The sequence below is a fragment of the Balaenoptera ricei genome, chromosome 1 (genome assembly GCF_028023285.1).
Source record: "Balaenoptera ricei isolate mBalRic1 chromosome 1, mBalRic1.hap2, whole genome shotgun sequence".
NCBI classification, from domain to species: domain Eukaryota; kingdom Metazoa; phylum Chordata; class Mammalia; order Artiodactyla; family Balaenopteridae; genus Balaenoptera; species Balaenoptera ricei.
The window spans coordinates 144527901-144542021 of record NC_082639.1 but is presented as its reverse complement, the minus strand read 5'-3'; the positions used below and the strand labels follow the sequence as shown (position 1 = coordinate 144542021).

The following is a 14121-nucleotide window of genomic DNA, read 5'->3' as shown; positions in this document are numbered from 1 at the left end:
TAGGGTTGTCCCTGACTCTTCTGTGTCTTTCACTTCCACATCCAGTCTGTAACCAAATCATGTTAGCTCTAACTTCAAAATATACCCAGAAGTTGACCATTTCTCACCATTTGTGGCCATTCTGGTCCAAACCACCATCATCTCTCATCCAGATGGCTGAAAAGCCTCCTAACTGATCTTCCTGAGTCTGCCATTGCTGCTGCCATCAGCTTCCTGCATCTGGGGACCAAGTGAGGAGGAGGTAGAAAGACCTGGCCTCAGGACCTGGAGTTTTTGTTTGTGTGCTTGTTTTTAATTACAAATTCAATTACTTTAATAGATACAAGGTTACCATCATTACCTATTTGTTCTTGAGTAAGCTTTAGTAGTGTGTTTCTTTCAAGGGATTTTTCTGTTCTAACTTGTCAAATCTATTGGGATAACATTGTCCATAATATACCCTTTTTATCCTTGTAATATCTGTAGCATCTGTAGAGATGTCATATCTCCCATTCCTGATATTACTAATTGGTGTTTTCTCTCTTTTTTTTTTTTACCTGATCAGTCTGACTAGAGGATTATCAATTTTATTGATCTCCTCAAAGAACCAGCTTTAGGTTTCACTGGGTTTTTTCCCGGTATTATATTTCTTTTCCATTTTATTTATTTCTGTTCCGATCTTTATCGTTTCCTGTATTCTACCAACTTTGGTTTTACTTTGATCTTCTTTTTTTAGTTTCTTAAAGGGGAAATTGAGGTCATTACTTGAGACCTTTCTTCTTTTATAACATAGACCTTCAGCGTTACAAGTTTCTTGTGGCTGGAATTCGTGTCTGCTTTGTTCGCTGATAAAACCCTAAAGTCTAAAACAGTAATTGGAACACGGTGGGTACTAAATATTTGTCAAATTAATGAATTGATACCTCCTATCTACCCAAAGCCCTCTGAAGAGTTCCCATTTTACTCCAAACAAAACCAATTCCTTACATAATCTATAAGGCCTTACACAGCCGGCCCCTCGCTGCTTCTCTGACCTCCTTTCCTGCTGTCCCTTCCCTTAGCGACACTGGTTCCTTTGTTGCCCCTCAAACAAGCTGGGCAGAATCTGAACTCATGGCCTTGGCATTTACTGTTCTTCTGCCTGGAATACACTCACCTACCCCATTTGTCCTGGCAAAGAATGACTTCAAATCTCTGTGCAGAGAGCGTCTGCCATCTCTCATTCTCTTCCCCCTCTCTGGTTCCTCCCCGATGAAGAAACCTGGCTGAAAAGCCGAACCGGGACACTGAGAGTTCTCATTTCCAGAGCAGCCCTGCCTGGAGTCGTCACCTCAGCAGCCCCATCACCCCGTCAAAATCACGTGTCTGTTTCTGTGAGGCTGAGGACTGGATTCAGCTAAGGCACTTTCACCCGGTGAGGCCCAGCCACTAGCAGATTGTGGATACTTTTTATTCTGAATGCAAGATTTTAATCTAAATTTTATTTTTATTCATTTTATGTACGAGGACATAACTTATCTCATTGTTGTTTTCAAATGTACGGCATAAAACTGCAAAGCATTCCTGTATGTGTTCATAACCACTTTCAATTTCGTTTGTGTTTTTACATCCGTCCTCCACCCACACCCTCCAACTAGACTTGTCCAAGGATTTCACAGTCTTTCCAAAGCACAGACATGCGCACTGCTGGGCTAGGGGGCGGGGCCAGTCCTCAGCTCACCCTGGCCCCGAGAATCCGCACGTACCGAGTAATATCGCACCCCAGGAGCCCTAAACGAAATTTCTTTCAAGAATCTTGGCTTCACACCCTCCGCCAAACCTTTCTGAAGGCAGGTCCTCTCCAGTTATGTTCAGTGCAGCAGCTGACAAAGGGAAAGGGAGGTGTGTTTTCCTGGAAACCTCAAACGCCTCTCCTGTGAATTACCTCTGTGTTCAGGCAGTTGAGCTAGACACCTGCGAGGAAACGCGTGTGTGTTCAGTGGGGGCCTTGGAAAGAAAAGGCCCCTTTTACCCCTGGCCAGCGCTGTAGGTGGCGTGGCCCAGGAGGGCCCCGTGGCAGCAGCTCGGTTGCTGCAGGCAGAAGTCAGAATCCCGGTGGCAATGTTCAAGTGAGCCAGAGGGGGAGCCAGAGAGCTGAGAGGCCCGTCCCTGTACAGAGAAGGCAGAGCAAGGCCGACGAATGTGATGTGAAATCCCTGATGGTAGTGTGGCCCTGTCCCTCCCCGTCTGTGCTTGGTAAACTCAAGTTCATCTTTCAGGGCCCATGTCAAAAAGCATCTCTTTTGGAAAGACTTCTCCGAAGCCCAGGCAGAGCCAATTTCTCCTCCTTCATGCCCCCTTCAGCATGCCTCAGAGTCATGCAGGGGCTTGTCAAAGTGCAGATTCTAGGGTCTGCCGTGACCTCAAGAATCTCTGGGAGTGTGGTCCTACCATCATCATATTTAAACAGATCCCTATTTTTTTTTTTTATGCAGAGCAAGAATGATACCAAGTACAGCATCATCTCCCTTAAACCCCATAAGAACTCTGCAAGGTAGACACTATTATTAACCATAATGTACAGATCAAGAAACTGAGGCACAGGAAGCTTAAGTAACTTGCGCACAGTCATGCAGCAAGTGGTAGAAACAGGATTAACTAACCCAAGTAGACTGACTCCAGAGCCTGCATTCTCGGTCCGTACACTGTGCAGGCTTCCCCCGGGCCAGGTGGTGCTATCAGTCAAGCGAAGGTCTTCTGATCTCGGGTGGCCTCAGCCGGCACTGGCTTGAAGCAGGATTTCGGCTCCCAGCCAGAGATTGAGGTTGGGCAGCAGCCGTGAGAGCACTGAATCCTAGATACCAGACCACCAGGGACCAGTGGCCAGTAACAAGGCCCTGGCCTGTCAGCTATGTAGAAATGAATTTCCACATAGAGACGGAACACAGTGAAGTAAGTAAAGTGTTTATTAGGAGGAAAAAGAGTACAGTACGTGTGGCTAGACACACGGGCGGGCTCAGAGAGAGAGCTGCGCCCTCGTGGTAGTCTGAATCACTTTTATGGGGCATTTCTTCTGGGTTTCCTTTGACCAGTCATCTTGCTTTGCCTGGTTCTGAGTCCGTATTTGGTCTTTCTCAGGATCCTCCCCTGTGTGCGTGCGCATCTCTTAGCCAAGATGGATTCTAGCAAAGAGGACTGTGGGTAGTTGACATCACTTACTATGAGGTGGCACCCCCTCCATTTTTGACCTCCGAGGAGCCTTTCTGTGCACGTGTAGTCAGGGAGGTCTCCTTGACTTCGAGAATGAGGAATATGTGGTCTTTTATCTCTTATCTGGGCAGGGCCCAGCCTCCTCCATCATCCTGCTTTTATGAAGTTTCTGCTATTATGGAGTTTCTGTCCACAGGGGAGAAACTGTTCAGCCTGGGGCCCGTCTATCTCCTGCCTTGCTTCTACTTGGTGCCATCCTGCAGAAAGTTCTAGGAAGTACTGACATTTGGAGTCACTGCCACGTTCTGTCATCCTGTCTAGAGCACGAACCTCCCAGCCATGGCATTGACTGCCATGTGTGTCGAGTGCAACACACAATGAAAAGCCCTGACATCACTGCTCTGAGAACATCATTGGCCTTGAAAAAGTCTGCTTGGCTGGCCTCTGAGTGGGAATGCTTTGGGGCAAGGAGACCAGAGTAGGAGCCAGAAAGATGGTGCCCTTCAGGTGGCAGAGTAATTAAGGACAAGCATTCTGGAAGGACAGGGATGGGGTAAAGACATCAGCAAGCTCCCACCAGCTCTAGGATAAAACTAATAATTTATTGAAAAACCACTACATGGCTGACACTGGGCTAAAACTTTACAAATATTGTTTCAGGGTATTTTCACAACAACCCTGTAATGAAGGTTGTAATGAATTCTTATGCCCATTCTACAGACAGAGAGCCTAAGGCTCAGAGGAGTTAAGGAAATTGGTCAAGGTCATCAAACAAATACACCTGGGATTCAAAGCCAGGTCTGTCTAACCCGAGATCATGTACCAAGTTCCTGTTCCACCCACAATTCTGCTCGCCGCACGCATTCTCTTACTCAACAAATTTTGATGCCTGAGAGAAAAACAACAAATATTTAAAGTCTCTCTCACATATGGGCCACTTAAGAGCCTCCATTAATCTCCCTCAAGGATGACACAGGCCTGGGGCAAGAAAGCAGACTGGATGACTGGTTTCTCAGCAATGGTTCCCACTGTTTGAAAGCAGCTCAACTAGATCACTGTGATGACAGCTGGTGGCTGTTTGCCCCAGAGCATGGGGCAAACCTGCAGGTGAGGGGATCCTGGAGCCTCAGCAAAGGAACCGGGAAGTTTCTTAGGTCCTCTCAGAATCATAATCGGACCCAACGTCCAGGCTTAGCCACGGTTCATGAACTCAGCGAGGTGCCCATGCGTCCTCCAGGACGGAGGGCCAGTCTGGCCTGTTCTCCACCCATGTCACTCAGCCCTGCCTGTCCAGTCGGTGCGGTTCATAGGCACCGCTGGGCTCTGGCACCATGCCTGGCAGAGGCCAGGTGCCCTTCTCTCTCCCCAGTGCCCTGCAAGCCTCTCTCAATCTCTCTTTTCTCCCCTTCCCAGACAGGCAAGGGGACCCAGTTTTCACATTGCCAGTCAGAACAGCTCAAGGAAAATGCCAGACTTTGAAGGTAGACTTGCAAATAATAACAAACAAAAACAATGCCTCCCTTGTTTCCATACCGAAGGGATTGGGCCGAATGATATAGATTCCAAGAGCTCTTAAAAGAAGGAAAAAATGTGGCCTTCCCTTCAACTCTCATGCCCGGTGGTCCCCAGAGTGACTGCTGGGGAGATTAAATAGTGAATGTGCTTGTGCTGTCGAAGTGAAAAAGGTCCCTGTCCCCTTGGGTCTGAGCAGGTTGACCAGGGGCCTGAGCAAGACCCAGGATTCAGTTCTGAGGGCTGCTCAACCCCCTGTTTGTGGCTCCTTAGGACGCAGAAGTTCCATACACAGAAAAGGTGCATGACACTTCAAAATGGGATGTCAGAGAGGGCTCAGGGGATCTCTCAGGGTAGGTGACTCGGGATAAGGGGCTCCTGTTACGTCTTGTTGCCGTGAGTACTCCCCTGTGTGCGTGCACATCTCTTAGCCAAGATGGATTCTAACAAAGAGGACTATGGGTAGTTGACATCACTTACTATGAGGTGGTGCCCCCTCCATTTTTGACCTCCAAGGAGCCTTTCTGTGCACGTGTAGTCAGGGAGGTCTGACTACACAGGATGCCAGAGAAGGCTCAGGGGATCTCTCAGGGTAGGTGACTCGGGATAAGGGGCTCCTGTTACGTCTTGCTGTCATGAGTACCCAGGCTGCTCCTTATCCCATTTCTCACTCGGTGAGGTCGCCTGGCCCACACCAGCGAGGTGGTCATGGCAGGGTGTCTTGAAAACCAAGGGGGAGACAAGGTGGGCAAGTTAACACGGAAGTTCCATGGTGTGTGGGCTTTTGTTATACAGTTGATCCTTAGGGTTTCTAGAGATAAAGCACGACGAGAGACAAGCTGTGTTGGCTGGACAATAATAAGTTGGCATTTATGGGACCCATCGTCTCCTTGGGCAGCTGTGCTGAGGGAAAAGAAGGTCTTCTGGGGGAGGGACTGCAGGGACCACACACACACACACACACACACACACACGTCACACAGCCTCGGGTGGAAGGACTGAGGGTTTCCAGGAGGAAGGGAGGGCAGAGCCAGGCCAAACACACAGGCTCTGAGGTGACAGTGTTTGGGCAGTTTGTGCTCGGTGGTTAAAGTGCAGACCCTGATACCTTGGAACCACAGGTCCACTCGGTAGTGACCATGTGCTGTGAGCCTCGAAAAGGCACTAAGCCGTCTGTGTCTCTGCGTCCTCAGTCTGTGGACAGGAGTAACATTGACAGCAGCCACTCCGCTGGAACGCAGTGAGGATTAAGGGAGACACCGCATGTGGTGTCAGCATAGTGTTGGCACAAGGAAGAGCTCAGCGCATGTGCACCAGTGCCGCGAGGCTGGGAGAGGGGAGGGACGATTACACTTCCACCCCAGCTGCAGCTTTCACCTCCTCTGGCCCCTTAGAGGAATTTAGTCACTTTCTTGCCAAAGGTATCTGAAGGTCATCCTGTATGACACGGCCACTTGGGAAATTTTGAACAGCAGTGTTGGGGTGTGGGTTGGTGGCAAACACCATCTGATACGTTGCTATGGGAGATATTTTAAGTACCAACTCTCCCTATCCTATCGCTCCCCCTGCACAACACCAATGGTTCTCATCCTTTTTTGGATCACAGCCCCTTTGAGAAATGCGTAATAGCTAAGGATCCTCTTGCCTAGACAGTGCATACCCACATATCTGTAGCATTCTGCACTTTATTTCAGGGCAGGGACATCAGGTTTTGAACCCTGTTCTAGACTTGCAGACTCAAAGACCTAGAGGCATCTGTCTGCTGCCTGACTCCTTCCTCTGAAGCCACACCTCCAAAACGCCAAGGGGCAGAGAGACCTACTTCTCTCAATCACATTCTGAAGTTTACTGTTCAGAAAAATGTGTCAGGTGTCACTATTGCTGTCAGAGTTGCAGCCCTAACAAGGCTGTGGCGATATGAAAGGAGCCCCATGAGCCATATCTTCCCTAGAAACAAGAACATCCATAATAACAAGGAGGGCAGCTAACTTTTCTGGGCACTTACTATGTTCCAGACACTATGCTAAGCTCTTTACGTGCATGATCTTATTTAAACTTCCCAAGACCCCCATGATGGGGATACTGCCATGATTCCCATTTCATAGATAAGAAGCTAAGGCACAGAGGGGTTAAATAACTTGTCCAAGGTCACACAAGTCGTGAGTTAAGATTTAAACCCAGTCCCAGAACCCTACTGTCAACCAGTATATTTTTGGCCACCAAGGGACATCACAGGTACCATACTCCCCTCCCCTATTTTAATGTCCTGAGCATTCACTCTAATAAAAGCACCTTATACTCGAGTGGATGCCAATTCTAAACATACCGAGACTTGATCCTGGGTCAATTTTCTCTTCAAAATGAAACTGCATGGGAAGCAATGCTGAAAGAAAACAGAAGTAGAGTCACAGATGCAGAAAACAAACTTATGGTTACCAGGGGTTGAGGGGGGTAGGGATAAAATTGGGAGATTGGGATTGACATATACACACTACTATAAATAAAATAGCTAACTAATAAGGACCTACTGTATAGCACAGGGAACTCTACTCAATACTCTGTAATGGCCTATATGGGAAAAGAATCTAAAAAAAAGAGTGGATATATGTATATGTATATGATTCACTTTGCTGTGCAGCAGAAACCAACACAACATTGTAAATCAACTATGCTCCAATAAAAATTCTTTAAAAATTTTCTCTTCAAAATGAACCTGCATGGGAAGCAATGCTGAAAGATGGAGAGAGAGGCTTGGTTTGTATATGAGTCAGGAGAGAAAATTATCTCCCTGTACTCCACCCCCAGCTAAACAGTCATGGGCATCTTTGAGCCGATGATGACTGCAAAACATTCTGGGAACATCCCTGCTCAAACCACAGTGCTGCAAAAGGTGGGTACTAGCATGGGGAGGTAGGGGTACAGACCTAATACCCTGTCCTGCTTCCCAGGAAGGGAAAGCATGCTTCCCCAGGAAGCTCACAATGTGACCAGAGGCTTATGGACATATTGGGGCAGGATGGAAGGACTGAGTGCCTGCTCTGCTGGAAGAAGGGATGAAAGTGAGCAGGAGGGAGAGGGCCACCTGCAGGAGGACTGAGTAACCTTCCTGAGGGCGGGAGGAAGGGAGAGAGGGAGGAAGGGAGCGAGGGAGGCTGGCCTTGGCAGGAGGGGAGGCGGGCGCAGAGGGAGCTGCAGGATAGTTCAGGCAGTGAGACAGGGCAGCCCCAGTAGACTTCCCAGGCTGCCCTCTGGGAAGCAGGAAGGAAGGTTTAGTGTATTATACTGGCCCCACCTCCTGAAGCTCTCTCCACAGCTGCTGGACTGGACACAAAAGCGTGAGGGACAGAGACACCATCTCTGCTGATTTGTACCCAGCTCTAGTTCCAGTAGCTGAGAAGCTACATATGACAGAGAAGCCGGCGGGGTGGGGGGGGGGGGGGCGCCCACGTGGCTGTCTGCATTTCCCAGGTAAGTGACTATCTGTGTTGGAGCCAGAAGTGAAGAGCAAGGCCTGAAGGTGGTGGGCAGGGGAGAAGGCGGGAGGTGGCTTCCCTGGGGTGGACGGGGTGCCGTCTATGGAAGGAAAGAGGGGCAGGGGCTGGGAGCTGGAACAAGCCCTGTGGCCAGGCTTCTGCAAAGCTTCCACGTCCACGGGTGAGGCGGGTGAGCTGGGGCTGCCCCTGGCTGGCAAGCATGGAGGAAGGTCCAGGAAAGGGCTGTGCTCTGCCCGCACCAGGGTGTCAGCGTTCCTCTTCCAGACCGGGAATATCTGTGTCGACTTGGCCAGAAAACCCCAGCCTGAGCCCTTGCCTTCCTCTCGGTCTTCTTGGTGGTCAAGAGAGCACCTTTGGCAGCTACGGGAGGAAGACAGCGGGACATATTCACTGGGGATGTGGCTGCAGGCAGAGGGATTTCCCATCTGGAAAGGCAATCCCCGTCAGCTGTGAGCTAGCAGAGGGCTGTGTGCCACCCTGAGGAGGCTGCCCCGTGGCCCAGAGGAAAGGGATGAGACACATGTGGTGTAGAAGGCGGGGTGGGGAGTGGGTGAGATAAGTGGTCTGTGAACAGCTCTCTGTGAGCATGCACGGCGTGTTGTCCCAGAGAAAGAAAGAAGCCTTGGAACCTGCTTCAATCAAATCCAGCGTGCCCTTGCCATCCTGCTGGCAGACCACAGTCCCTGAGCAGGCACCTTGGCCTCAGTAAGCCATAGGAAGCTGGTTAGCACTGTGTCCCCTCTCCACACACACACACACACAGCCACTCTCTAAGAACCACTATGCTGAAAAGATGTCAAACTTGGTTTCCTGCCAAGAGGTACGCCAGCTAAATTCTGATGTGTTATGGGGATAGAACAGATGGGTCAGAGGGAGGGAGTGATCCCTGGGCTTTGGGTACAAAGGGACACGAGATGCTGAACTCCAGTCGTTACTGCACTGTGTCCTCCATTTATCTACGGCTTCTGTATCCAAGGAGAGAGTGAGGATTCCTCCCCATCGCTGCTCCTCCCCTCCCTCCACCCCACACACAGAGTAACTGGGCTTATTGTGATCAGGCGGGAGCTGGGGGAAGGGCAGTTTGGTGAGACAGGGGCTAATGTAACAGGACATGACCTTACTGTGTGAACCCTGACCACCAAACTGCGAAGATCATCCACCTAGACACCTCCCAGGAGTCACGCTGCGGTGCAGAGGAGCTAGCAGCATGAGTAACAATGCCCCAGTCACTGAGCGCCAGCCACGTGTGCAGGAGCGTCCCACACACTATACAGTAGGGGCAGTATCTCCGTCCTGCACATGGAGAGAACCAGACTCAGAGATGTCTGTCGACACCCAGGCATACGGTTTTGACTGTTTGGTCAACATCCGTCGAATGAATGAATCCGTCTTGCTGAGGGATGATGGAGCGCCTCCCGCCCCGAAGAGGAGCACGCTGGAGCCACACCAAGCGCCGAGACCGCTCCTGTATCCCTCTGAGAGGCGGTGGACGGTGGGCGGAGGAGCGCAGCGGCTTTCGGAAAGTAAACACTCAGTGATTCATACGCCTAACCACCTCAGGCAATGGCCTGGCCTCTCCCTCTGTGCAGGGCAATTTGGGTCAACAGGGGCAGAGAGGAGCCCAGCCGTGAGGCCCCGTAGCCAAGGTGTCTTGGCCCAGAAAACACAAGGGGCTTTGATGCCTCCGAAAGCAGCGGCTCTCCCCCGCCCCCGATGATGCAGCTGCTCCTGGGCAGGGCCCAGCCCCGGGGCAGGGCCGCAGTGTGGAGGCCACATCGGGGAGCTGGGGCAGCTCCTTGAAGTCAGAAACCCCACGGCTGCTGTCTATGAGCTGTGTGACCTTGGGCAGGTGAGTAATCTCTTGAAACCTCAGTTTTCTGGTCTGTAAAATGGAAAGGATACTATAATAGTAATAGCATCTATCTTAAAGGTTGCTGGGAGGATTAAAGGAAGTCATGCTTGTGAAATGCTCAGCGCATTGCCTGGCTCATAACATTTGTCCAGAAAATGGAACTGCTAGTGATACTGCTCTCTGGGATTCTCAGAAGGTTCCCTCCAGGACAAAGCAAACTCAGCCCTCGGGTCAGAAATTGCTCCTCCCCCCACCTACACCCCATCCTGTTCCACTCCCCACCCCCCGGCCTCCACAGAGACCCTCAGTAGCCTGTCTCTCACTCCAGCAACTCCTGTAAAACTCACACAAACAATCCTTATTGACCAACCCCAGCAGGCTTTCTTTGTACCTTTGAGCTAAAATAAAATCAATCAGAAAATGCAACTCAAAGCCTCCCTTGTCTCATGCCTTGCTGTCAAAACCCCAAGTCCATACTTTTCAAGTTGGGGTATGTACACCCGTGGGAGCATATGGGGGTGTGCCAGGAATACATGAGGCCATGGGATGAATACAGCACACCTGGGGAAAAGTTAAACATTTAAACTGAAGGTAACTTAAAACACTATTTTCATGTTAAAACAGACATGACATAGAATCTACATTCTCATGAACACTTAAGATGAAGCAATACTTCAGAGATAGTTCAAGCTGTTGGTGGGCATCCCTTTCTCCCTGGGTGCATGTGTTTACCCCGTCCAACAGCAGGGGGTTCTTCACGGCAAAGGCCTGAGAAGCTCCCCTTAAGCAGTGAGAGGCAGCTGGGTTTCTTCTTGGGAACACGCTGGTGTCTTCCTGACTCACCCCCATTCTCCCAGGAGCTGGTCCTTGTCTTTGGAAGAGGTGGCCCACACAGTCCAGTGTCTGGGAGGCAGTCCCAGCTGCCACCATCAAGAGATGGCAGGCTTGCACTCCTGCCAGAAATGGCAAGAGCTGGCCTGGTTTTCAGCTTCCCGACCAGGACGGCAGTTTAAGAGGTCCGAGGAGGACCAGACCTTGCTTCCTGCCCTCTCTCTTCCCCAGGCTCACAGAGAACCCACCTGGCTAGCAGTTGGTGTTTGAGCCCCTGGGCAGGGCAGGGCACAGCTGACACTCAACAAATGCCCCACGCTTGCCATCCTGACAGCATTGTCTCCTGCGGCTTCGGGCAAGTGGGACCTCCAAAGGATTAAGGGTGACTGTGGAGTTCTCAGCAGGGCCCAGCTCCTCCTTCGCCTGTGAGGGGCAGCAATGTGGCTGGCACGGCTACCAGCTGGACACAGATCTGTAGTGAGAACTCAGTCCCCGTGGCCGTGAAGGTGATTAAGTCCATTCTTTGTGATTTTCTTTTTTGCAGGTATCCTGAGCCAAGTAAAGGTCTGTGTCGGAGAAGCAGGGATAGAAGGGCCTGCACATATGGCACAGGTGGACCCCCAGGATGGACAGGGTGAGGCATCTCCTCTCTGCAGCTATGACCCCCGGATGCTGAGCATGAACTTGGAGAGGGAGGATGAGGACCATGGACAGGCAGGAGACAAAGGGGGCACTGGTGACACTGGTCAGCAGGCCCATTCAAGGCTCAGCTCCCAAGGGACTCAGGACAAAACTGACTTGCCACGGCAGCATCCGTTCCACAAAAAGGAAGAGAAATCCTCTGACTCCTTTAGTGCAGGAGTCGTGGGGAAGAAACCCATGGCAATGCCTAGGAAGAAGGCCAGCTGGGAAAGAGATGAGTCAAGGATCACCCTGACTCAGGACTCCCCCAGAGCAAGCACAACTCCCAGTGCCCTCCCCAGGAGCCTCTCACACAAGAGGTTCGGTCAGATGCAACCTCCTAGGGACCCATTACCTGCTGGCAATGATGGAGACAGGAGGGCAAATCTGGACGCTGCTCTAGGTGTCCCATCCAACTTCCCTGGTTCTGGAAGGTATTTCTGTGCACAGAAAGGGGTAGACGAGTCCCCAGGCAGCTCCTCTCCAGCGTGTGTCCCCAAGGCGGCGGGCAGTTGGGACCCCTCCACGCAGGACACACATATACCAGACCAGGGGTCGGCCACCCCGGCCAACCTGGCAGCGCAGGCGCTGGCCAAAGCGCGGAAGGGCTTTAAGGACCAGAACCCGGCGGGCGCCAGGGAGGGCGGGCAGAGGGAGGCGTGTCCCCACAAGCGCCGGCGGGGCGGGCGGGCCTTCCAGAAGCCGCCGGGCGCCAAGCCTTACTCGTGCGAGCTGTGCGGGAAGGTGTACTCCCACCGGGGCACTCTCCAGCAGCACCAACGCGTGCACTCGGGCGAACGGCCCTACCGGTGCCCCTTCTGCGACAAAGCCTACACCTGGTCCTCGGACCACCGCAAGCACATCCGCACGCACACGGGCGAGAAACCCTACCCGTGCCCGGACTGCGGCAAGGCCTTCGTGCGCTCCTCCGACCTGCGCAAACACCAGCGCAACATGCACAGCAACGACAAGCCCTTCCCGTGTGCCGAGTGCGGCCTGACCTTCAACAAGCCACTGTCGCTGCTGCGCCACCAGCGCACGCACCTGGGCGAGAAGCCCTTCCGCTGCCCCACCTGCGACCGGGAGTTCGCCGTGGCCAGTCGGATGATGGAGCACCAACGCGTGCACTCGGGCGAGCGGCCCTTCCCCTGCCCCACCTGCGGCAAGTGCTTCACCAAATCCTCCAACCTGACCGAGCACCAGACGCTGCACACGGGCCAGAGGCCCTTCAAGTGCGCCGACTGCGGCGTGGCCTTCGCGCAGCCCTCGCGCCTCGCGCGCCACCAGCGCATCCACACTGGCGAGAGGCCCTTTCCTTGCGCCCAGTGTGGCCAGGCCTTTGCGCGCTCCTCCACCCTGAAGCGGCACCAACAGATCCACTCCGGGAAGAAGGGCTTCCTCTGCGCCGAGTGCGGCAGGGCTTTCCGCATTGCCTCGGAGCTGGCCCAGCACATTCGGGTGCACAACGGGGAGAGGCCCTACCAGTGTGAGGACTGCGGCCAGGCCTTCACCCGGTCCAACCACCTCCAACGACACCGAGCCAAGCACCGCAGCTGCAAGAAGGAGCCCATCCCCTCCTCCTCGGACGAGTGAGGGCTCCATCAGCTGACTCTCAGGGAAGGTGAAGACACGGCCGGCCGACCTCGGATGCAGTGAGGAAAAGCACTAGCCCGTTCTGCCCTCAAAGCCATATGCAAACACCGAGAAGGCGTCCGGGCTGGTCCTATCTAGAGAAAGGTACTTTTCTGTTTTTATGTGAATAAAGGAATCCCCAGATGTGCTCTCTATGGAGGAATCTTCCAAAGCAGCAAATTATACCTGGGGGTAACTCAAACCCATCCAGGTGGCTCAGCATTTCACTTTCCTAAGGAAATGACTTTACCCTGGGGACTGTCTTTATGAGTCACGCCTTTGAATTAGAGAAGGCCTTTATCTTAAAGAGAGGGGCGTTTATGTCCTATGTTTGGGACCCAGTTATCCTAGAAATCCAGAACAGCCTTAGCATCTGAAAAAGAAGCCCGCTTCTCTTCACAGTGGAGCTTAGTAGCTGGAACTAATCTGAGTCTCACCCGCAAAAATTCACAGGTGCCTCCTCTCTGGCTACCTCTTCTCCTGTTTCCACCCTGGGAGCTTCAATCACATGCGATATTTACAGAGGAATCTGCCCATTTACAGAGACATATACAAAATTTCTCCCTATGGGCTTGACCATGGTTCAGGAAGCCTTTTAGGTTCATTTAAACTTGCCAGGATCAAGAGCTCCAATGTGAAGTAAATAAAATAAAGTACCCCTTGCCCAAGTGCAATCAGCTTGTTTCACCATCATTAAAAACAGGTTTGAAAACCTACATGACTCACAGTTATTCTCTAACAAGGTTAACTGAAATTTGCATTACTAACAGCCATTCTTAGAGATGTACTGCTACATACATTGATTTTGTATAGTTTAAAAGTCAGTAGTTCTTAGCTCTGGACCTCAACCGGGAGGAATCCATGACTTCACAGAGTTCCATTGATGCACAGAGGTAAACAGCACTTCTAATCTTACCAAAGTTTAAGAAGATACTCCACAAAAAGGTATTG

At 51.7% G+C, this 14121-nt stretch overlaps 1 protein-coding gene across 1 annotated transcript; it reads left to right on the top strand.

The window, feature by feature from the left end:
- Nucleotides 1-11330: 11330 nt before the first annotated feature.
- ZNF648 (zinc finger protein 648) lies at nucleotides 11331-13786 on the top strand. Its single transcript, XM_059903925.1, has one exon. It carries the CDS (start codon nucleotides 11461-11463, stop codon nucleotides 13129-13131), a length of 1671 nt encoding a protein of 556 aa, XP_059759908.1. The 5' UTR covers nucleotides 11331-11460; the 3' UTR covers nucleotides 13132-13786.
- The last annotated feature ends 335 nt before the right edge of the window (nucleotides 13787-14121 follow it).